We start from the raw sequence: 23,846 nt of genomic DNA on the forward strand, positions 1-23,846 counted from the left end.
CTGCTGAGTTCTCGGGGTTTGGCTCTCCTGGCGGTTCACGTACGGGGCGTGTCCAACGTCTTGGCCGACGCCCTGTCTCGCTTCGTTCCTCTCTCCACGGAGTGGACGGTCGACGACGAGTCCTTCCTTTGGCTTTGCCAGACGTTCGGGCGCCCCGAGGTGGACCTCTTCGCGTCGGCGTGGTCGCGGCGTCTTCCCGTTTATGCGGCTCCCTTCCCCGATTGCGAGGCCGTCGGGGTCGATGCCTTTCGGCTCGACTGGACGAGGTGGGGGTTCCTGTATCTCTTTCCCCCGGTTCAGCTGTTGCTCCAGGTCCTGACTCGCTTAGAGACTTACCGGGGGAGAGTTGTCCTTCTGGCCCCTTGGTGGCCGGCCCAGCCTTGGTTTCAGGCGCTGGTTGCTCGGTGTCCGAACCCGAGGGTTTTTCCCGCGGCTCCGCCTCTTTCAGCAGATCGGGCCGGTACGTCACGTAGCTGGTTCGATCTTCTCCTCGAGTCTTCGCGTATGGTTTTTTTTACTCGAGTCTATCATCATCTCTATGGTGATCAGGTGGCCTCCTTGTTGGTGTCCCACCTGAGGGCTTCTTCTCGGCGGCAGTATGCAGTTTTCCTGGCGGTCCTTCCGTTTCTTTTTGCGTCTTCGTCGTGTTAGCTCCTTGTCTGTTCGGGTGGTCTTGTCCTTCCTCTCGTGGTTGTTTCAGGACCGTCATCTTATGCCTAACACTGTTGCTTCGTATCGTGCGGCGCTGGCGGAGCCGCTTCAGCTTGCTTTCGGTATCGATGTTACGTCTGCGCCGTTTCGCAAGCTGTCTCGTGCATTGTTTCACCTCCGGCCTGCTCATGCGTCGCCTGAGCCGTCCTGGTCTTTGGACAGAGTGCTCGCTTTCCTTTCATCTCCTCGTTTCGTTGTGGCCCCTTCGGTCCAGGATTGTTTTTCCAAGGCACTTTTCTTGTTGGCTTTGGCCTCTGGGGGTCGGGTAGGGGAGCTTCATGCTCTCCTCCGGCGCAGGGGTTTCTGCTCTTTTGGTCGTGGTGATAGTTTTGTTCGTTTGCAGCCGTCTCCTTCTTTTCTGGCGAAGAATGAGACTGCTGCGTTCCGGAGGGGTCCATGGGTGGTTGATGCTTGGTTGGTCTGGCCGGGGGTGCATCATGTTTTGTGATCGGCGGTTGCAGCCAGTTGTCTCGGCTTCGAGTTGAGGGGTGAGCGACGACCGCCTCCCGGGTAAGTCCCTCTTTTTCTGTCTGTGGGTAGTTAGCTCCGGGGAGCCGACGGGGCTCCCCCCAGAAAACCAGCGTTGAATGTAATGAAACGCCATTTTCTGGGTGAGTCCCGGAGGCTCCCCGGCATCCCTCCCTCCCTCCGGTCGGCGGTTTTTCGCGTTTTTGACATCCAGCCTCAAGAACTGAGGTGTGGGTAGCCGGCGCGGGGGGTCTGGGGCTCCCCCTTCCCCCTCCCGGGGAGGGGGGAGCTGCGCAGACAGCGGCGCGGCAGTGTGTGACGTCACACTAGTTTGCTTGTTTTCGGTTGGGGAGTTCTATCCACTAGTTCGGTTTTAGGTAGCAATTTTAACCAGAATAGGGGTTTGTTTTGGGGCGCTTACCTTTCTGGGTGCCTGTTCCGGTCGATGGCAGACATAGAATGCTTCCACTAACACGGGGGCTTCTATAGGCCATTGCTCCCCTTGCCTCTCTGAGGGGGCCCGGTTCTGGCCGTGGTCCCCGGTAGGCCTAAGAACTCCATACACATGACTGATGCCAAAGTCTGACATTAGCATATCAGCCTGGGATAACTCCGGGGAGCCTCCGGGACTCACCCAGAAAATGGCGTTTCATTACATTCAACGCTGGTTTTTTTTATATATTTAGAATGTGTCCCTGGAAATTCAGCTTGTGGTCAATGAGAATGCCAAGGAATTTGCCATCTAATTTGTTACAAATTTGGGTATTGTTTATTTTGAGATTTATTTGACTAGAGGATTTATTGCCAAACAGAATATAGAAAGTTTTGTCAATGTTAAGGGTGAGTTTGTTGGCAGTTAGCCAAAGTTGGACTTTATTTAGCTCAGTATTTACTGTGGCATTTAGAGCAAGAGGGTCAGGACTGGAGTAAATGAAGGTTGTGTCGTCAGCAAATAGAATTGGTTTGAGGTGTTGGGAGGCATTTGGAAGGTCATTAATGTAGATGAGAAAGAGGAGAGGGCCAAGTATGCTGCCCTGAGGAACACCAATGTTGATGGGTAGGGTGGGAGAAATTGTATTATTCACAGAAACATATTGGAGCCTGTCAGTAAGGTAGGACTCGAGGTATTGTAGGGAGTGTCCTCTGACTCCATAATGATGTAATTTAAGAAGGTTATGGTGGTTGACAGTATCAAAAGCTTTACGCAGGTCCACAAATAACCCAACAGGGAACTCATTTTTATCAAGAGCTGTATGAATCGAGTTAAGCATACTAATAAGTGCATCGTTAGTGCTTTTTTTGGGTCTGAAGCCATATTGGCAAGGGCTAAGTATATTGAGTTTGGCTAGATATGAGTAAAGCTGCTTATAGATTAGTTTTTCAAAAATTTTTGACAAGTTTGGCAGGATTGATATAGGTCTGTAGTTGTTAACATCTGTGGGATCACCACATTTGTGGACAGGCGTTACTCTCGCTTTTTTTAGAATATCTGGAAAGGTTTGGAGTTCAAGTGACTTGTTGAAGAGCAAAGCAATAGCAGGGGCTAAAGATCTGGAGGCTTTTTTGTAAATTAAAGTTGGTATCTCCTCAAGGGCTCCTTTAGTTTTGGTTTTACTTCTTATATAGACATTGACTTTGGATCTTTCTTTGTTTTGGGCAAGTTTTCTTTCTTAGTTTCTTTTGGCTGATCTGGTTTCCTTGGTGGCTGAATTTAATGCCTTTTTATATATCTTATGATTATGATATTTATCATGATAAATTATATGTAATTATATAGGTGATAATTGTGTCTTCCAGTGTAGCCAAAAGCAACTTGCATCCCTGTGAGGTATAATACTGTGGTTTACTCAGTATTATACCTCACATTTCAATACAAAGAATTCAACTTTGTATTACAGTAGTAGTGTTCTCTTATTACAATGCAAAGCCAATTTACCTAATAAGAACTGAAGCACATTACTTTTATTTCAGGCAAAATGGCAATGGTTTTATCTCAGGAGACATTTGACAGCGTTGTTATAGAGAATGTAACAGAGTTTGACATGTCTCTTGAAGATGCCATCAACGAAACTAAAAAAGAATTTGAAGCTCAGGTAAGATTATATTTTAGCAGTTAGCATTAAAAATTATGCAAATAGGACAACAGTACTAGTACTCTCAATGGAGAAACTTACTACAATGCTGTAGTGCTTGAATGAAGGCGAAGGAAATACCAAATATATATATTTAAATGTATTAAAACTGAATTTTTATATGTAACCTACATCCTTTCTCAATGTGCTGTATACAAGGTTCATGACATTGTACACAGTACCGTGAGAAAGTATGTAGGCTATGTCCAAAAATTTGGTGTTTAATATGTTTATACAGTACATACACAGTATTGGGTCTCTCCTTCACTTTCAGTATTCTAAATGTTACATGTTTTATGCTCTAGCTCTATATTTTCAGGACTAGATTTTATTCTTTTGTACAATGATTATCTGCTGTGAAGAACTGTATTTATGTTTGTTAAATTTGCTAAGTCCATGCAATGTCAGGGAAAGTGCCTTCATGTATGGTCTGGTGTTGGAACATTGTGGCGTTAGGCTTATCGAGGTGCCTCTAGGCCAACGATTTACCTTCCCGGGAATGCAACCCACATTAATTGTGTAACTTCAGGTACCTATTTACTGCTAGGTAAACAGAAGCATCAGGTGTAAGGAAACTTGCCAATGGTCTCCAACCTATGCAGGAATTATACCCGGGACCTTTCATTTTGGTTTTGTATCCTATTGCTGGCAGATTTTAGAATACAGTACTGTATTGTTAGCTAACATGATATATATCAGAGAGGAAATCTCGCCTCAGAGCCCCAGTGGATGATCTCATTAATTCATTAATATAATCAATTATATGTAATTTTAAATATCACAAAAATTAAGATATTATTTTTAATTTTGAAAAAATTATTTTTTTAGTATCATGCCCTCTAAGTGTGAACAATATTTTTCATTGTAACTCCAATTGCTGTAAAACAGTATCCTCATATTTCTGTATTCTGTAATTCCAGTGAAAAAAAATTGCAGTCAGCATCTTAAACATATATTGAATTCCACCATTGCCACCCACCACCTGTTCCACCCACCACCACCACCTGTTCCACCCACCACCACCATCTGTTCCACCCACCACCACCATCTGTTCCACACCACCACCACCACCACCTGTTCCACCACTGTCATCACCTGTTCCATCATCTCGTGTTCCTCCACCACCTGTTCCACCCCCCCACCTCTTGTTCCACTACCACCACCTGTTCCACCCCCACCTCTTGTTCCACTACCACCACCTGTGCTCACCTATCAAGGCTTAAAGAGAAAAATCAGTACTTAACTATCAGTAACTATAGCAAGAGTAGCTCTTTATAAGCCACGATTCATTTTGTCGGGGATATGCAGTCAGTGTGCATATACAGGAGTGAAAAATATTCTTCATCGTACCTCAAATTGCTTTAAAACTGTATCCGTATATTTCGTTATTCCGTGATTACAGTGAAAAAAATTGCAGTCAGCATCTTAAACATAACTTGAATTCCACCATCTTACATTCTTACAAGAATGTAAGAACTCTTGTATATATAAATACAATAAAATAAAAATAGAATAAGTTAGGCTCATATTGAGCCCCTGCCCCCAAAAGTCGAACTACTGACCCTCCCCCCCAACCACCACTTGAACATCTACCATCACCACCACTTGAACATCTACCATCGCCACCACTTGGTCATCTTCCACCACCACCACCACTTGGTCATCTTCCACCACCACCCCTTAGTCATCTTGTAACAGTTGTTGAGGTGACTTGAGTAGACTTGGGATTATACCTGACTTAAGAGACATTCACAGGGAGGTGAGATAAGGTCAAGCAAGCCTCACCTCCAGTAGTTTCTGGAGTTGGAAGGTAGTCCCTTGTTACCAGATTCAAATCCGTCCATTCAACGGAAAATTGGGGATAGACGAGTATAAAAGCTCGTTACGAGAGAGGGAGTGGTGAGTGTGTGCTGTGTCTCAGTCCAGACAAGAGTCTGGGGTGTTGTGTTGGGCGTCACAGGGGGAGGGAGACTGACGATCTGGTATCTGCAAGGAAACTTCTACACTGCTGTATCTTGAGTGAGTACTGGTCCCTTATGTTCCAATATCACAAGTGTCGATTATTATATGTGTTACGGCCCTATTGGGTCGCAACTGGGTTCTTTCTCTGATGTTATTAGAGTTAGGGTATCCGGCCCCAAGCTAGTAGTGACTTTCAAGGGGTGTGTTCCATAACGCAAGTAAATTAAAGGGGAAGGGATACAAATTCTCTAAATTAAATATATAATTACCATCACCAATAAATAAATATATAAATTATCACATGGGGGGTATAGACACTATAATGTACAATATGGTCTTCCTCTGAAGATGCGGAGTGTTCCACGGTGCTCAACGATGCTTAGCCCTTGGTCCTCTTCTTGTGGCCTCACGATGAATCCGTAGATTCTCTAGACGAGTCTACCCCGGCCACAGGTCAGCCAAATCACGGTCCCACTGGGTGCACCGTCGTGGAGGCCTTCAACCACAAATCCAGCCTGTAGCTGGCAGGTTCCAATCAGCTACGCTGCGTAGGCCACTCCACGACCGATACTAGGGTTGCGAGCCCTAGGCAGGAGCCTTGTGTGATTCCACAGATCACTCTCCTCACCACAACACCCCAGTGGCTAGTCTTCTCCGCCAGTCAGCCCCGGGTACGACAATCCCTGGTTCTGCCACCTCACAGGCAGGCTAACACAACAGTGTTCATCCGGGGGGTGACTCACAGCTTCTGCAGCAAATGCGTGAAGATACTACGGCTGCCTTGGGTAGATTGCCCATCATCCGATACAGCATTCCCAGGTCGACTCTGTAATCAGACACGTCATCAGTACTAGGGACACCCTAGGGCATCTCACTTACAGGCTTAGACACAAACGCCCACCTATCCACTCCATAGATGGCGTTGCTGTCTAAGCGTCACCTCACCAGAGGTCAGCAGCGGCTATGTCACGAGCTGATTAGGACGGGAAACCAGCCCCTGTGGCCGGTATATCTTGTCCTCACTAGATGGCGTCGTCCATTTGGAGGGGGTTTCGGGAGCTGACCCACAGATGGCGCGGTCGTCACTGCTCCGTGCTCGGACGCTGGGCTCGGGTCCGTAACAATATGCCTTCATAGGGAAGATAGAGTAGGACTTTTATATAGTGATCTTAAATTAAATAAATATATTACTAAATTGTCCATCTGGGTATCCATTCGTCCTGTGTATTCATTCATAGAGAGCAGCCAGAGAAAAGTGGAAACTGACCGTGTGCTCACAACCCCCCCCCTCCCCTTTTGTGGTGCCACCTTTAACCCTCCCGTGACCGGTACCTTTCGATGCCGGTCACTGTTAAATACTTATAATCATCAAAGTCGACTGTGGTGGCGGCAGCAACTATCTTCAAGTTAGTCATAATTGTCAACAACTTGCTTAGTGGCTGGTATCAGTGGTGATACGTTATAACTGCGTTATAATCTTTCACCACCACCACTTGCTCCTCTTCCCTCACCACTACCACTTGCTCCTCTTCCCTCACCACCACCACCACCACTTGCTCATCTTCCCTCACCACTACCACTTGCTCATCTTCCCTCACCACTACCACTTGCTCCTCTTCCCTCACCACCACCACTTGCTCCTCTTCCCTCACCACTACCACTTGCTCCTCTTCCCTCACCACTACCACTTGCTCCTCTTCCCTCACCACCACCACTTGCTCCTCTTCCCTCACCACCACCACTTGCTCCTCTTCCCTCACCACCACCACTTGCTCATCTTCCCTCACCACCACTACCACTTGCTCCTCTTCCCTCACCACCACTACCACTTGCTCATCTTCCCTCACCACCACTACCACTTGCTCCTCTTCCCTCACCACTACCACTTGCTCCTCTTCCCTCACCACTACCACTTGCTCCTCTTCCCTCACCACCACCACTTGCTCCTCTTCCCTCACCACCACCACTTGCTCCTCTTCCCTCACCACCACCACTTGCTCCTCTTCCCTCACCACCACCACTTGCTCATCTTCCCTCACCACCACTACCACTTGCTCCTCTTCCCTCACCACTACCACTTGCTCCTCTTCCCTCACCACCACCACTTGCTCCTCTTCCCTCACCACCACCACTTGCTCCTCTTCCCTCACCACCACCACTTGCTCCTCTTCCCTCACCACCACCACTTGCTCCTCTTCCCTCACCACCACCACTTGCTCATCTTCCCTCACCACCACCACTTGCTCATCTTCCCTCACCACCACCACTTGCTCCTCTTCCCTCACCACCACCACTTTCTCCTCTTCCCTCACCACTACCACTTGCTCCTCTTCCCTCACCACCACCACTTGCTCATCTTCCCTCACCACCACCACTTGCTCCTCTTCCCTCACCACCACCACTTGCTCCTCTTCCCTCACCACCACCACTTGCTCCTCTTCCCTCACCACCACCACTTGCTCCTCTTCCCTCACCACCACTTGCTACTCCTCCATTTCCACCACCACTTGCATCTCTTCAGTTTGTAGTTTCCTTCTTTGCCCACCTTTATTTCCCTGATTATCGGACATGTAGTGATTATATCCTCTCTGTTCATTTTCTCCTCTAGGGTTGTGTGCTAGAGTTCCCTTAAGCTGTCTTCATAGCTTGTCCCCTCTCACTTCTGGTATTAGCCCTGTCATCAATTTCTGTATTTGCTATGAAGTTTCATTGTGTGCTTCTCGAGTAGTGGATTCCATACCAATACTCCATAATGTAGTGATAGTTTCATTTTGGCTGTGTATATGGGGTTGGAATCATCGTTGTTTATGATTTTTAAAAATGTCCTTAGGTTCGTTAGCTTTTAGTTTACTACTGGTGTTATCCTATTTTTGTGTGTGTGTCTGTGTTAGCGTTATAATTCTGTCCACTTCTAAGTGTCGTTCTCCTTTTAACTCCTGTAAGACATGCGCAGTTGACCTGCCTTAACCCATTACTGTACTCTCCTTAAACTCATTATCTTACCTTGTAATCATTGCACCCTGTTATGTGCTTATTCCATCATGCTGTGCTGATCCTGGAATACTTCTCTAGATATCCCTATTATTATTTTTAAGCTGCATCTCTTACCCAGGGATGGGTTCATCCCTGCCCCTTGTGTGGCAGTTCACAATAGAAAGTTGTATTTACATATTTGTACATTGAAACATTGATTGTAACCATGATATATATGTGCTTCAGTCTTCAGTTCAGACCTATTGTCTTGTGTATGACCCTCTGTCCTGTGTGAAAGTGAATACCAGCATTATCCTCACTCTAATAAGACTTAATTGAATTCCTCAGACTAGGCAAAATTGTAATTAATGTTTGTCAATAAAGATGAAAATAATAATGTAGATATCCCTCGGGCAGTTGAAACATAGGTCATCTGTATACAGTAATTCTAGTAGGGTTTGACTGCCAGATTTATGGTAATGCTTTCAATGATAAAGTGTGGGTTCCACCTTTAGCCTCTTAAACAAATGTAAGATATCAGTTCACTATTTTGATTGAAGTGTGTCTTTTTCTCTTGCTTTTATATGGCAGGGTGTGCAACTTGGGATCATTGTTAAGAACATGAGACTTAGCGAAGACAAGAGGAGTGTTGTGCATGACATACTCGTTGCGTTAGATAAACTTCGTAGTGCCGCTGATGGTTCTCCTGTGTTGGAGGACATACAAGAGCCACTTGCCTTGTTCTCTGCCCAGTGTAAACTGTCTGTGGCTCACCGTGTCTTGGCAAATAACCATGGTGGTTATGCAGTTCTCCTGAAGCTCTTAAAAAATGTCCAGGTAAGGCATTGTACTATTTTATATATATACAATATTTTCTAATACTGTATATATATTTGAATTATATGCTGTATTTGATATATTAACACTTTATTGTTCTGGCCTGTTGACGCAAACCTGACTGTAAATGTTCCTGGTATCTCTAAGGTAACCCTGGCCCCAATTCCAAAGCCCTCAGATACTTCAGAGTCAGAATCCAGGCAAACTATACCCACATAAAAAAGAAGTGGTGCAGACATAGTCCAGGTGGAGTTCAACAACAACTCCAAATCCAGGTTTCTACACACCACAGGGGGCCAACTCTGAGGTATCCAAACAAACACAATGCCACAAACCATAAATAAAGGAAAACTTTGCCTATAAAGTGGCACCTGCTTGATCAGCTTCCTGATGTAAAGCAGGCCGAGATAAAATGGAGCCTGCTTTGCTCCAATTTATATATGTCCACCATGCACATATGTTGCAGGATTTAGGTCAAAGGTCACTGATCCAACAGGCATCATGGCAGAGGCAGACACAATGACTGTCAGCCAACAGGAGGGCCAACGATCACCCTTCAGACTCGCACTCGGTGAGTGTGGACTCAGTGGGTCGATCCATAATGAGCCACACCATTGATCCACAGAGGAATTACCAGGGGTGTTTAGCTAATCAGAACACACAGGCATTAGAGACGCTACACAGAGAAATCACATTATCGTGATACTGTATATCAATGAACAAATCCACAGGAGCCGTGAGTAAGGTTTGAAGGTCTGTGAGGGGGAAGGGGGGGGCAGGTTCTGGCTCTGGTCTCTGGTAGGCCAAACAGGACTCGGCGAGATAACTTCGGAGAGCTACAAAGGGGGGGGGGGGGCTCCTAGAAAAGTGATATCTGGGAATTTCAAGAACATTTACTCATGAAGTACAGATGATGCATTTTAGTATCATTGAAATGTTAATTTTAAGAAGCACAATGCTTTAGTAATTATTTGCATGCATATTAGACAATCCCACCAAATCATCCCTTCATCCATTTGAGGCAATGTGTAGTTAATACTTGCCTGAAATAAATTGAATTTCATATAGACCCGTGTGAACTGAATAGTGAATATTCCTTGTCAAAAATTTGATATTTTATTTATTGTATTTTTATCTTAAACTAATTTTATTTAGTCTAATACCAACATTTCAGGGAGAGCCTGCTATGTTGGGGCCCACATTGAAAGCCATGGTTGCACTAACAGAATCCAATCCAGATATTTTGACCACTGAGGGAACCCAAGTTATGGTGCAGCTTATGGAAGAATGGAAATGTAGAGCTGACAATCTCACAATTCCTGAATATTTGGTACACTACAGCTATGTCCTTTTTCTCCATTTTTTCGTGCTGACACTTATGACTTAAAAGCTCTGGATTATATTTGTTGCCTGTTGGCTGCTATATATGGTTGATAGAATTCTTGATATTGTAGAATAGCATAATAAAACGTGAATTTTTTTATATCAATCGTACGGTTGACATGATTCACTATTTTTCAGGCTCGTTGGTGCATCGAGTCCTGTGTAAAGCACGAACGTAACAGACAAACCCTTGTAGCTGCTGGAAGCCTTGGTGCCCTGGTGGCTTTACTACATGCTAACAAATCTAATTCCCGAGTGGTGAGGTCAACGTGTAAGGCTCTCAGAGCGCACACGCTAGATGATGATATTAGACAAGAATTTGGGAAGGCCCATGAACATGCAAGAATTTTGGTTGAGGAGCATGGTTTAATTGGAGTCTGTCTAGACATGATTAAGGGTAAGTTTTACTTTAGAAAGAAAATGTACACATTTTTCTGTGGGGAGCCCTGTTGTCTCCCTTAAGCTATCTGACCTGATATAGTGCTTTATTAGTTTGGGGTCATCAGTCACAGGAATTCTTTGCCTACTGGGAACCACGAGCCAGAATCTGGTCCCCTCAGAGAGGTGCAGGAAGCAATGGCCTATGAGCACTTTACATTTAAAGTACTGGATGTCATATTTTGCCATTGACCGGGAAAGGCACCCAGAAAGATAGGCGAAACAAAACAAGCGACAGTCTGGTGAAAATTGCTACCTACATCCAGAAAGAGAAACTTTCCCAGAAGAAAGCAAACCAGCAACCCTTCATGCAACTAGCACTCTCGCTCATTAGTGCTACCTGCCCCCTCAAGTAGTACCCCTTACTTGAGCAAGGAGAGCCAGCTCAAGTAAGCCGGCCTTTTGCTGTTCTGGCGATTGCTTGGTTCGACCCCTGGTGTCCCTGCACCAGTTGCTGAGTCGCCGGCATCATCTTCGGGTTTTTGGGGTTCAGTACCATGGCGCCTTCCTCTTCTCTCACTCGATGTTTTCACGGATGCCTCGTCTCTCGGTTGGGACTTTGAGACTGGTGCTCATCAGTCCAGCCAGGGATGTTGAGGGCTGTCCTTGCATCGGGTTCACAGCACAGTGCGGGAGTTTGCAGCGGTGTGGCAGGCACTGCGTCGGATTCAGTTTCTTCAGAGCTTGGTGCTCAGGCTCCATTCGGACTGCTACCCCGTGGTTTATTGTTACAACCAGGGGTGGCTCTTTGGGGCTGATCACTTTGGGTAGCCCTTCTGCTGCATTCATGGGGTTTAGCTCTGCACCATTCACTTTCAGGGAGTGTCCAATGTCCTGGCTGATGGCCTGTCACGCTTCATTTCACGGAGTGGACGGTCAATGACGCCGCCTCCCTTGGCTTGTCAGACGTACAGGTGTTTGGAGGTGGACCTCTTTGCATCGGCATGGTCTCTGTGTCTCCCACTGTATGTGGTGTTGTTCCCCGACTGTGAGGCCTTTGCAGTGGATGCTTTTCGGCAGGACTGGTGTGGCGGGCGTTCTTGTACCTCTTTTCCCCAGTCCGGCAATTGCTCCGGGTTCTGGCTCCATTCAGCAAGCTCTCTTGTGTGTTTTTCACCTTCAGCATGCTCATTCGCCACCTGAGCCACTTAGGTCTTTGGACCGGGTTCTTACCTTTCTTTCTTCTCCTCAGTTTGTCGTGACTTCTTTGGTTTGGGATTGCTTTTGGAATGCCTTGTTTTGTTGTCTTTGGCCTCTGGGGGTTGGGTTAGGGAGCTTCATGCTCATCTCCTGCGCTGGGGGTTTCTGTTTGTTTGATTCTGATGGTAGTTTTGTTTATTTGCAGCCTTCTTTTCTGGTGAAGTATATGACGGTTGGCTTCCGGAGGGGGTCCATTGGTTGTGGAGGATGGTTGGTTGAAATGCCATTTTCTGGGTGAGAATCGAAGGTTCCCCGGCATCCCTCTCTCCCTCCTGTCGGAAGTATTTTCGCATATTTTGACATCTAGCTTAAGAACTGTGGGTTGGGTTGCTGACGCAAGGGTCTGCTGCTTCCCTTTCCCCTTCCCGGGGGGAGGGTTGCGCAGATGGGGGCGCGATGACATGATGACATCATGGTAGTTACTAGTTTTCGTTTGGGGAGTTCTGTCCACTCGTTCGGCTTTCGGTAGCAATTTTCACCAGTATAGGGGTTTGTTTTGGAATGCCTACCTTTCTGGATGACATACCCGGTTGATGGCAGACATAGAATGCTTCCAACCACACGGGGGTTTCTATAGGCCACTGCTCCTCGTGCCTCTCTGAGGGGGGCCTCCCCAGCTCGTGGTTCCCCGGAGGCCAATAAGGACTCCATGATTGATGGCACCTAGTAGTATGGCCCATGAGTGATGACACCTAGTAGTATGGCCCACGACTGATGGCACTTAGTAATATGGCGTGTAATCAGTGTAATAGCTTCAGGAAACCTCTGGGGTTCACCCAGAAATTGGTGTTTCATTACATTGATCACTGGTCATTTTCTTAAGTGTTGTTGAATGGATATTACTGGTTATTTCTGGGCTACTTTCACTCTTTCATCAGTGTTGGATGAGATTCTGAGTCTGTTCGCCATTTATCTGTGCTTTTATCTGTGCTTCCATCTGGTAGTTCCTTTTGGATTGTCTGGTGCAAAATTATCAGTTCCCAAGTGTCTGGAGTAGGTTTGTTTATTTCATTTTCCTCTGCTGGTGCATGGTGTATTCCCCAGCCAGCATCAAGCCTAACTCTGTTGCTTGCAGCTTTCTAGATTTTTTGTCTTTATATAAAAACCATTCAGCATCTGTTGTTTTTTTATTTTGGTTCTTGTAGTTGAGGCTTTGTTCAGTGTGGATTTTGTAGATTATTGTGCTTCTTGGTTATTGTGCTCTCGGTTTTCAGCCTGGATTCTCAGATTACTTGAGCGAATTCCTGGGTTCCTTATCGAATATCCTGGCTACCTAAATGAGTGCCTTATTTTCCTGGTGGGTGCCCTGCATCACCTCAGTTCACTGGGGTGGTGCCATAGCTTATTTGGAAGTTTTCCCTTTGTCTTCAGTGGACGCAACCTGAATAGCCTAGGAAGGGTCTCGGTATTCTGGGCTTGTGCTTCATATTGCCAGGCAAGTGTACTGGTTCTTTGAGGGTTTGGTCCTAGGTCTCCATGGTGGGGGCCCCCGAGTCCTTGAGGAAGCATCTGGGATACTCGAGTATGTGTCTCAGATACCCAGTTGCATGTGTCAGTTCCTCAAATGATTCATTCAGGTCTCTGAATGAGTACTCTGGTGCTTTGGGTGCATTACCTTGGAACTTAAGGGGGCCTTGAATAGCCATGTAGTACCCCAGTGTCTTGGTCACATGGCCCCCAGATCTCTGGGTTGTGCTACAAACCTTCAGGATGGGTCACTGGACCCCCATGCATGTGTTTGGGTTTCTTCAAGAATTTGTTCAACATTTCTGGGGGTCTTGTTCTGCCCTTCTCTACCTTACATCACCATCCAATGTGTGTTGGCCAGAGAGTCGGCATGGTTGGCTTCCTCACCTTCCTTGTTCGAGATTTGGGTTGCCATCTGTGTGCCTTTGTGAATGAAATATCTATATTTATCCTATCCAAGAGTCAAGAATATTTTATAGTAAGAAATTAGCATTAACAAGTTCTATTTCTTGTAGATATCGTCATGTGGTTTATATGTGAGAATTTGATTTTAACTGCAACTTGTTTTAGACAAATTGCGTAAAATTTCAGGCATATAAGCCTGACTTTCGGGCATACATTATTCATTTTCAGGCAGGTACAGTTTTCATTCATACTTTAATTTTAGTATCATATGTGCTAAAACATCAGGGTCTAAAGATTTGTTGAATGTGAATGATTTGTTGAATGTAACTTTTAAAATGGATAAAATAGCTCACTGCCTACTTGTTTTATGATGATAACTTTATTAAGAACTACCTATTACTTCTTCAGACTGGCACCATGAGAGTGAAACATCGAGCGAGTTGCTTTACGTAGTTGGCAAGCTGTGCGTGCGGGCCGAGTATTGCCAGCAGGCTGTTGATCACGGGGCATTGTGTGTAATAAATGATGTTCTCACTTCATTTCCTAATCATGCTGTAAGTTATGGTCTTTGTTTTACTCTTGATGTTTATTATAGTTTTATTGATAGTGTAGTGCTGCTGCTGTCATCACTAGGTATGTTATTTTCTAGTACTGTACACTGTTTCTTTATTAATGAAAATTATAATTTTATTATTACATGCTTTATTTATGAAAATATTGTTTACAAAACAAATTTTAAGAAACTTCTATTTATAAACATTTCTGGAGGAAGCCCCTATGGCTCCCCGGAGCTATCCATGGCTGATATGGATAACCTCTATTTTGCATCAGTCGATGTGGGTGGAGTTCTAGGCCTACTGGGAACCACAAGCCAGAACCTGGCCCCCTCACAGAGGCACGAGGAGCAATGGCCCATAGAATGCACATGTGATTTGGAGCATTCTATATCTGCCATCAACCGGGACAGGCACCCAGAAAGGTAAGCACCACAAAACAAACCCCTATTCTGATTAACAACGAAAATTGTCAAACGAGTGGACACAACTCCCCAAAAGAAAAATGAGCAAACAACCATGACATCACACGAGTTGCGCCACATGTCTGCACAGCTCCTCCCTCCCTGGGAGGGGGGAAGGGGAAGCCCCAGACCCTTGCGTCGACGATCCCCACCCCAGTTCCTCAGCTGATGGGATCGTGCATGGTCGTGTGGCTCCAGCTCCAGTCTTCTCTCTGCTGTTCATTGTTTTCAGTGCTGCTCTTACGGTGGTCGTGTGAGCTGGGAATATTATTCTCAGGTACTCGGGCTACATGTGCTTAGGGTTTCCTTCCCTGAGTGCCCTGTAAGTACCGCCCTTGGGGCTTGGGGTTTCTTTCCATAAGTCGCCTTGGGTCTACCTCTGTTGGCCTTTCGTTGCTTGGCGTTTGACCGCCCCGAGTGTTTGGGGGTTTTCCTCCCTTGTTTGCCTTGGGATAAGTGGTAGTTATTGCACTGGTGGGGCACGGGGTACTGCGTAGCTAGTTTTCACCTATAACAGCAGCCAGCTCTGTTCCTCTGGGTACGTTGTCCACTTTCGTGATTTTTCTTTTCGTTTTGCCTGGTGGGGGGGGGGGGGGTCTGCCTTGTGTTCTCACCCTCCTAATCTTAGGGTCGTTTTGTGTGGTGGCATCCCCTGCTTTGCCCTCGTGAGTGGACACGTCCCGTGGGTTCAGCTTTTAGCAGTTTACTTGGTAGTTTGAGGTACCGGTTAGCAGTGCCCTGCCTGGGATAACCCTTAACAGACCCAGTCTAGGGGCCCTGGAAAACCCCGCGGGGGCTTTCGGGTCCGATGGAGGAAACCTTGCGTCCTCTCTCGCTTTGTGTGAGTTTGAGGGTTGCTCTGTTCCCTTGTCTCAGGGTGACACTCATTGTTTTTGCCTCTGTCATGCTGCCTGTTTGGTCGGTGACACCTTTAACCCTGAGTCCTGCGAACTCTGTTACTTGTTTGTGACTCAATTCACCCAGACTGATGATGATTTTCTTCGGGTGCAGGCAGCGTGCTTGTTGCAGGGGTAAGTTTAGGATATTGCAACGCGCTCGGGTTGTCGCTTCCCCGGACGCCTCGCGGCTGCCCCGCTTTGCCTATAGGGACTTGGACTTGGGGGTGTTGGTCGCTTCGGCCTTGGTTCCATCTGCGCCCCCTTGTTCTTCCCTTTCTGTGGTTCATTCAGTTCCCACCTCCCCCCCTGCTTCCGGCCCCTAAGCGTCTGAGAGCTTCATGGTCGGGGCAGGGTAGAGGTTTCTAAGACTCGGGCAGTTTTGGGGGGTTGCCCCGCCCAGGGTGGCTGCAGAGGCATTCGAATCTGTTCCTCCTGCCGATGCTCCGGGGTCTGACCAGTGGACCCCTTCCCTTCCAGCTCTTTCGGCTGCCCCAGCTTTTTCTTGTGAGGCCGGGGCTTTGGAGGACGACTCGGCCCCCTGGGCCTGGAGTGGAGGTTCCCGGGGTTTGGGAGGAGCTGACTTGGGGGTTTTGGACTTCATTGGACCCCGCCTGGATTTTCCATCCTTCTGAGCGGGGCTTACTGTTGCAAGGAGTGAGGTTTTCTTTTTCCCCCCTCTGCGTATGATTTGGACTTGAGTTCTGCTCCTCCCCATGTTCGGTTCCATGTCTCTGTGGATTCTTTAGTTCCGTCCTTCCAGAGGTTTTCGGCTTCCTGCATCTCGCTGCCTGAGGTGCGCTCGTGCCATTGCGGCTTACCTTCTGCATGACCCAGAGTATACCTCCATAATGGATTCTTCTTCGTTCAGGTTTGGATCATCGTGTCCTGGGTGCGTTATGAGGTTTTCATTGGATGCTTGGGACTCGTTCTGTCGGACCCGCATGTTTGAGTGGCGCGAAGCGTTGACGGTGGTCTAGGTTTACCTGGGGGGCGATTTTGAGCATCTTAATGAGTGCCTTTTCGCTCCTGTTGGTACGGTTCAGCTTCATGTGCAGGTTCCTTCCCTGTCAGCTGCGCTTGTGGCTGAAGATGTCCGCGATCGTGGCTTTTTAGCTTCAGTCCTGCGTTCATTTCCCTCCTGGAGCTGTCTTTGGATTGGCTTGTGGAGGATGAGGTGCTTAGGGCCATTCCTGGGTCTGATGCCTTAGTCTCGGCTGCTCGTGTGTCGTCTGCTCTTTTGAAGCTGTTTGCGCCGATCCTGCGAGAGGCGTTGCTACGGTTTTTCGCTGCGCGTTGTGTGTGTCAACAGGCGGTACTCGCTTCCTCCTTGGAATCTGCTTGTGCCCTGGCTCTTATATTGTCTTCTTTTTGTCCTCTGCTTTTTGAGGCCTCTGCAGTTGAGCGTTATATTCAGGCGGCTTCTTCCACTTGCTGACCTATGTCTGAATTGTTGGTGCTCCGGGGGAAACCGGGGTTGTGCCAGGGCTTGTGGTTCAGTTCGTCGGAGTAGGCCACAGGTGTCGGGTTCGGTGCCGGTGCCGCCTGCGGTCCCACCTGTGCCTGGTCGGCGCGCTGTTCGCTCTGCGCGCAGGTCGGGTTCTCGTAAGGGGCAGCGGCCCTTTTGCGGTTCGCCCCATTGACGGGGCGATGGGGGGAAGACTTTCTCGGTTCGCTCACGCCTGGTCTCACGATTTGCGGGTCTTTCGGGTTGAAGCGACAACATCTCTCAGGTGGGTTTATCACCTGTTCCCAGTTCCGAAACGGGACTGTGCGAAACTGCAGTTCATTCTGAACTTGTCCCATCTGGACCCTTGGGTTTCTTGCCCCTCGTTTCGGATGACCACTCTCTCAGGTCCTGCTTGAGCCGGGCGCTTGGATGGTGTCCCTGGACCACAAGGACGCGTATTGGTACATCCCTATTCAGAGACTGGCTCGGTTTTGTTGTGGGGCATCAGAGTTGCCGCTTTTGTTGTCTCTCTTTCGGGTTGAATCTGGCACCTCGTGTTCACACGCCTTACCCGGGTCATGGTGGCCCATCTGCATCTGTTAGGTGTTCGGGTATTGGCTTACCTCGAGGACTGGCTGGTTTGGGCTCCCAGTCGGTCCACATGTCTGCTTGCCAGGGATTTGGTGCTTTCCCAGCTCGCTGGGTTCAGGTTCCTGGTGAACTGGAGGAAGTCCTGTCTTGTTCCCTCCCAGGTTTGGTCCTGGCCGAGTCGTGTGTGGGACTCTCGGACTGCTTCCTTGTCTCTTCCTCCGGCGTCTCTCCTTCGGCTGCCGTCTCGTCTGTGCTTGTTTCTGGGGGGCTCCCGGGTCACCCAGCGGTTGCTCGAGGGTCTGTGCGGGAGCCTGAACTTTGCGATGTCGGTCTATCGGCCGGGTCGGGTTTGGCTTCGTCGGCTGTTCTGGTTCCTTCGGGGACATCCCTTCCGCCTCTCTCACGATCGCTGGGCAACCTGTCCTCTTAACCCTCAAACCGCTAGGGGGCCCAAATGGATTCAACACCCACAGGCGTAACAAAAAAAAAATAAAAAAAATTCTTTCGTCTTATACAAGTGTTCATTTTTGTTCCCTGATCACGGAAAAAAAAAAAAAAATCGTAGGTGGCATATTTTAGCCGCAATAGGGTAGGGAAGTCTGGCAAAAAAGGGGCGTTGACAGAGCCCTCGCCAGACGAGGTCTACTCCGCCTGAGCTGTCAGACGGCAGTTGCCACAAATATATTATTACCTAATTATTTCAATGTCTCTGATTGATTTTTGCTTATTTTTTTTTTTTTTGCAGTTTTATTATTTAATAGAGTGAATTGTGATATATTTATATAATAAAATGTGTGAACCATCGCTGTACTCAAAATTATGGTGTGCATATTAGTGATTCAATTATTATGTTTATAAAACAATAAACAAATAGTTTTGCTGTTGTTACACTATATACACAGGTTATATATAAGTATTTGCATGTTTTGTTCACCATAACGAACCACTAAGTTGGTCTTGTGAGTCAAAAAGCAACGAGGAGTGACCGCCACACACCAGCCAGCCACTCGTTGCCACTCCCTCCCTCAACAACACCTCACTCACCCTCATTTTCCTCCCACAATACTATTTTTGCATTTATTCACTATACACAGACATTATATATAAGTATTTATATGTTTTGTTCACCATAACTGTACATCTAAGCTTGTATGGTGAGTAAAAACACGAAGACGTAGCTACTCACACAGTCAGCTGGTGGCAGCCGCCCTCAAGGCCAGACGCACTAATATTTCTCCTCCAACAATATTGTTTGTGGTGTTATTACGCTATATACACACATTATATATAAGTATCTACCTGTTTTATTCACCATACCTGTACAAATAAGCTGGTATGGTGCCCAAAGACCATAGTGGCCACCAGTAAACAACATGACGCATCCAATCATTACAGTATTGAAGTAAGATTCTCAATAAAAATTTGTACCCCATTATTTATTTTATTTAAGTTTTACAAAAAATGTATTTGTTTTCAGATTTTAAACAAGCAAGCAATTTCACTGTTGAAGGCAATGGTTGGTAATGACGAAGTGAAGAGAGAAGCAATGAAGTCTGGTGTCGGCCAGCTGGTAATTATGTCGATGACTAACCATATGGTATGTTGCCTCTAACCATGGCTCACCCAACTCAAACTCTTTTTGGAATTTTTACAACATAACTTTACCTGATGAATATTTTACATTTTACTTAATAGGGATTAAGGGATAATAGGGATCTTCTTGCACAGGCAAGAAGAAAATATTGCAATCGCTATCACTGTGTGTGTGGAGGTGTAGATAGGTGGAAGAGGAAGTGGCAGTCAGGTCCCTGTAGGTGTGAGAGAGACAAATGCTAAAATTATTCGGTTCAATTTTTACCATTAAGGGGTCAAATTAGTGCACTAAGGAGTAGTGCACTAAATTGTGCACTTTTACCACTAAGAGGTAAAATTCAAATATACTAAGGAGTATATCTGAACAGTGAGGGTATGTAGTGTTGTCTTTTCTGCCTCTCTGTCCATATGATACATATCTTTGTGCCTCCTGTACTATTAGCAGTGAAGTTCATGCTATATATACTTATTATTACCCAATCTTTATGTATACTAACACAAAGTTTTGGTTGATCACATTTGGTTGATCCCAAAAGAAAGATCCTGGCATGTCGTGACCAGAATCATACTCAGTCAGGTAAGATGGAACTGGCACTAGAACCACAGGGAACTTTTCAGATGGTCTTTACTGGGTCATCAAAGGTGCTAGGGCATTCATTGGAGTAAAATTACATGTAGCCTCTTAAGTAATGTAGATGACCTCTTAAGTAATGGATCTCATCATCTGTGGAGTTCAGTTCAGCCTACCGGGGACCAGAGCCAGAACCTGGCCCTCTCACAGGCACAGGAAGCAAGGGCATTAAGTAAGGCAAGAGAGAGGTGAGGAGATGGAAATCTTAGAGGCAGATAAAAGCAAGGCAAAAGGTACGGAGAGTAAGATGTAATATAGGGTGCAATAATAGGAGTAAAAATGGGAATGTAAGAGAAACAAAAGTAAGAAAACAGTAAGTGAAAAATGAAGGGTAGGCTTATACTTACTTAGTTGTACTTACCTAGTTGTGTTTGCGAGGGTTGAGCTCTGGCTCTTTGGTCCCGCCTCTCAACTGTCAGTCAACTGTGTTAAATCATGTTTGTTTTTACAAATTTAGAACATTTGAGTATTTACTGTGAAAGGGACGAGTCAACAGCAACAAAGCCAGGACTAAGGTTCATGTTGGGTGGGTTGTGTATCAGAACCGATTCCACAAGACGGCGTCTGTGTAGAGTAGAGGCAGGAAAGATTATTTTAGAGGAAGACCAATCAGTGGTCAACAAATGTGACCTAACATAAGCCTACCCTTCCTTTTTCTCTTTCTTTTTTCATTCTCTTGTTTCTCTTCATTCCCATTCTTACTCCTATTATTACACCCTATATTACACCTTACCTTCCATACCTTTTACCTTGCTCTTATCTGCCTCTAAGATTTCCATCTCCTCACCTCTCTCTCTCTTACCTTAATGCCCTTGCCTTCCTCGTCTCATCACAATAGACTTGATAATGGTCCAGGACGGCCCGAAACGTCGTTGTCTCTTCAATTACTAGTGTGTGATTTGGTCAACATGATGGGTAGCACTGGCACACCCTCTGTAATTGTATAATTTTCCAAAAGATAACACTGATCTTTCACAACAAAACAGGGAATAGATAAAGAAGTTCTGGCACTGTTAGTACACTGCCAGATTATTAGAGTAGACTTCTGATAGCACATTCACAACTGAAACTGGTGAATTATAAGGGGTTTGTCTGTATATGCAGTTCACCCTAGGTTACTCAACTTAATTAAGCATTCTCTCTCTCTCTCTTTATTCTTTTACAATACTTATTTACTTTAAATTGATTAATACAAGTTAAATGTGTTTGAACGTGTCACCAGGCCATACCAAGTGTGTGTGAAGAAGGCTGCGGTGCTCTCTCCATGATGTCATTAAGGGTCCCTGATTACTCAAAGCAGCTTGTGCAGGCAGGGGCTGGACAAGCTGTAGTGCAAGCCATGAAAACTCACCCAAAGAATAAGCAGCTGCAGGTCAGTTGAATAGCAGTAAGAAAGTTTTTTGTTTCTAATGATTGTTTTACATTTTTTTAAGAAATTAGAATAATAAAGTAAAACGGTAGTGTTCAATGATATTATTTGTCCAAAATAGTGAGTTTGAATTATGTTCATGTTAAGTTGTAGTTGCTGGTGTATAAATAAACTGAGTAAATGCATTGTATTGAATTTACTCACTTATTTGTGCTTGCGGGGGTTGAGCTTTGGCTCTTTGGTCCCGCCTCTCAACAGATCAATCAACTGGTGTACAGGTTCCTGAGCCTAATGGGCTCTTATCATATCTACACTTGAAACTGTGTATGGAGTCAGCTTCCACCACTTCACTGCCTAATGCATTCCATCCGTTAACTACTCTGACACTGAAAAAGTTCCTTCTTACGTCCCTGTGGCTCATGTGGGTACTCGGTTTCCACCTGTGTCCCCTTGTTCGCATCCCACCAGTGTTGAATAGTTTATCCTTGTTTACCCGGTCGATTCCCCTGAGGATTTTGTAGCTTGTGATCGTGTCCCCCCTTACTCTTCTGTCTTCCAGTGTCGTAAGGTGCATTTCCCGCGTGAATAAATGTGTGAATTTAGAGATGGTAAATTACAAGAACATTATAGTATGTGGATGCTTCTGTTGCATAAATTATCTGTGCTAGATGTTTATTCATTGCCATTAGTAAGTTTCTCACTTTTGTGAGTATTTTATCTATATATAGACAAAAGTACAAGTACAATGGGTTAGTTATACATTGGATAACACAACCCATTGGAGAAAAAGGATGGGAACAATAGTGGAAATAGGTTAAAAATATTCAAACTAGGCCATTTCTGAGCCAGTAATTTTGGAGGCACTCTCCAAGTCTATATGATCCCAACCTGTCCTCTTACAAAGAATATCTCGTTTTGATCTTGTGCATTACACAAGGCCAAAAACCAGTCAGTACTTGTCACTTCAATAGTGTCACTTGAGCTGGCAATTTCACTTTCTACCTGACATTCACCCATTGCTTGCCTAGGCTCTGTAGTTGCCAATCAAGTAAATTTTTCTGATTGATTTTATCCCAGTGTATGTTATCTCAGGTTTTATCCCAGTGTGTTTTATCTCGAGTTTTATCCCAGTGTGTGTTATTTCGGGTTTTATCCCAGTGTGTGTTATCTCGGTGCCGAGGGATTCCACACTTGGGGTTGCTTAATGTTTAAAACTGATGTGACTGATCTTTGTAAAGCTATCACAGTGAAATAGCTTCAGGAAGCCATACTAAAAAGCTGTTTCATTACATTCAATGTTGATTTTATATTTTTTTGGCCAGGGTTACTACAGCCAATCCTTGATCCTTGTTTTATGGAGTTTGGTTAGCATATTCAAAGTTTCTCTCTCTTGCTGTTGGGTTCTTGTTTTGAGACTTAACCTGGGGTTAAACAGATGAGGAATTGTTTCCCTATTGTTATTTGTCTGTCCATGGGATAGTACTATGCACATCATTCACATAGAGCCCATGAGAAAGTGCTTAAACATTTCACCCTTCTGGGTAAGGTGAGATGTTTGGACCGATTTACTGACACCTGATGCTTACCTGGATCTTACCTGGAAAGGCTCTCAGGGAGCTCTTCTTGACTCACTGAGCTTGGCCTGAGGCCAGGCCAAGCTCCCCCTTAAGCTATCTCGACTTGTGATAAATTGGTCCAACAGGCTGTTGCCTGCAGCTGCCCATAGGCCCACATATCCACTACAGCCCAGTTGGTCCGGTACTTCTTGAAAGAACTTATCTAATCGGTTCTTGGCATTCACCTTAGTTCCGGCAATATTTCTAATGCTTGCTGGGAGAGTATTGAACTGCTGTGGCCCTCTGATGTTCAGTGCTCTCTGATTGTGCCTATGGCACATTTACTCCTCACTGGTTCTATTCTACATTTCCTTCCATATCTTTTTCTCCAGTATGTTGTTATTCTATTGTGCAAATTTTGGACTTTGCCTTCCAGTATCTTCATGTACATATTATTTGATAACTCTCTCATCTCCTTTCCAGAGAATACACCTTGAGAGCTTTAGGATGGCCCCATTAGTTTAGGTGATTTATCGTGTCTATGTGTGTGCCATATATGTTCTCTATATTCCCTCTATTTTAAAAATGTCTCCTGTTCTGAAAGGGAAAACGAGTACCTAAGTAGCTGGAACTTACCACTGTTAAACATCATGTTATTTTCCATTGCCCAGTCAAAGACTTTATGAATATTGGCTTGTAATTTTTCAGTGTCTTCTACAGAGGAAATCTTCATGCTGAATTTTTGTATCGGCAAAGGATGACAAGA

At 45.7% G+C, this 23,846-nt stretch overlaps 1 protein-coding gene across 1 annotated transcript in view; it reads left to right on the forward strand.

Annotated features, from left to right (window-relative positions):
• The window catches only part of LOC123767094 (armadillo repeat-containing protein 6), a 38,828-nt gene that overhangs the window by 7,218 nt on the left and 7,764 nt on the right, over nucleotides 1-23,846 (forward strand). The window contains exons 2-8 of the mRNA XM_045756597.2: nucleotides 3,151-3,272; nucleotides 8,838-9,083; nucleotides 10,258-10,413; nucleotides 10,605-10,863; nucleotides 14,385-14,530; nucleotides 19,409-19,528; nucleotides 21,378-21,527. Of these exons, the coding sequence (XP_045612553.1) occupies nucleotides 3,156-3,272; nucleotides 8,838-9,083; nucleotides 10,258-10,413; nucleotides 10,605-10,863; nucleotides 14,385-14,530; nucleotides 19,409-19,528; nucleotides 21,378-21,527 (1,194 nt within the window). The 5' untranslated portion in view covers nucleotides 3,151-3,155. The remainder of the gene's footprint in view (nucleotides 1-3,150; nucleotides 3,273-8,837; nucleotides 9,084-10,257; nucleotides 10,414-10,604; nucleotides 10,864-14,384; nucleotides 14,531-19,408; nucleotides 19,529-21,377; nucleotides 21,528-23,846) is intronic.

The sequence above is a fragment of the Procambarus clarkii genome, chromosome 53, assembly GCF_040958095.1.
Source record: "Procambarus clarkii isolate CNS0578487 chromosome 53, FALCON_Pclarkii_2.0, whole genome shotgun sequence".
In the NCBI taxonomy this organism is placed as follows: Eukaryota; Metazoa; Arthropoda; class Malacostraca; order Decapoda; family Cambaridae; genus Procambarus; species Procambarus clarkii.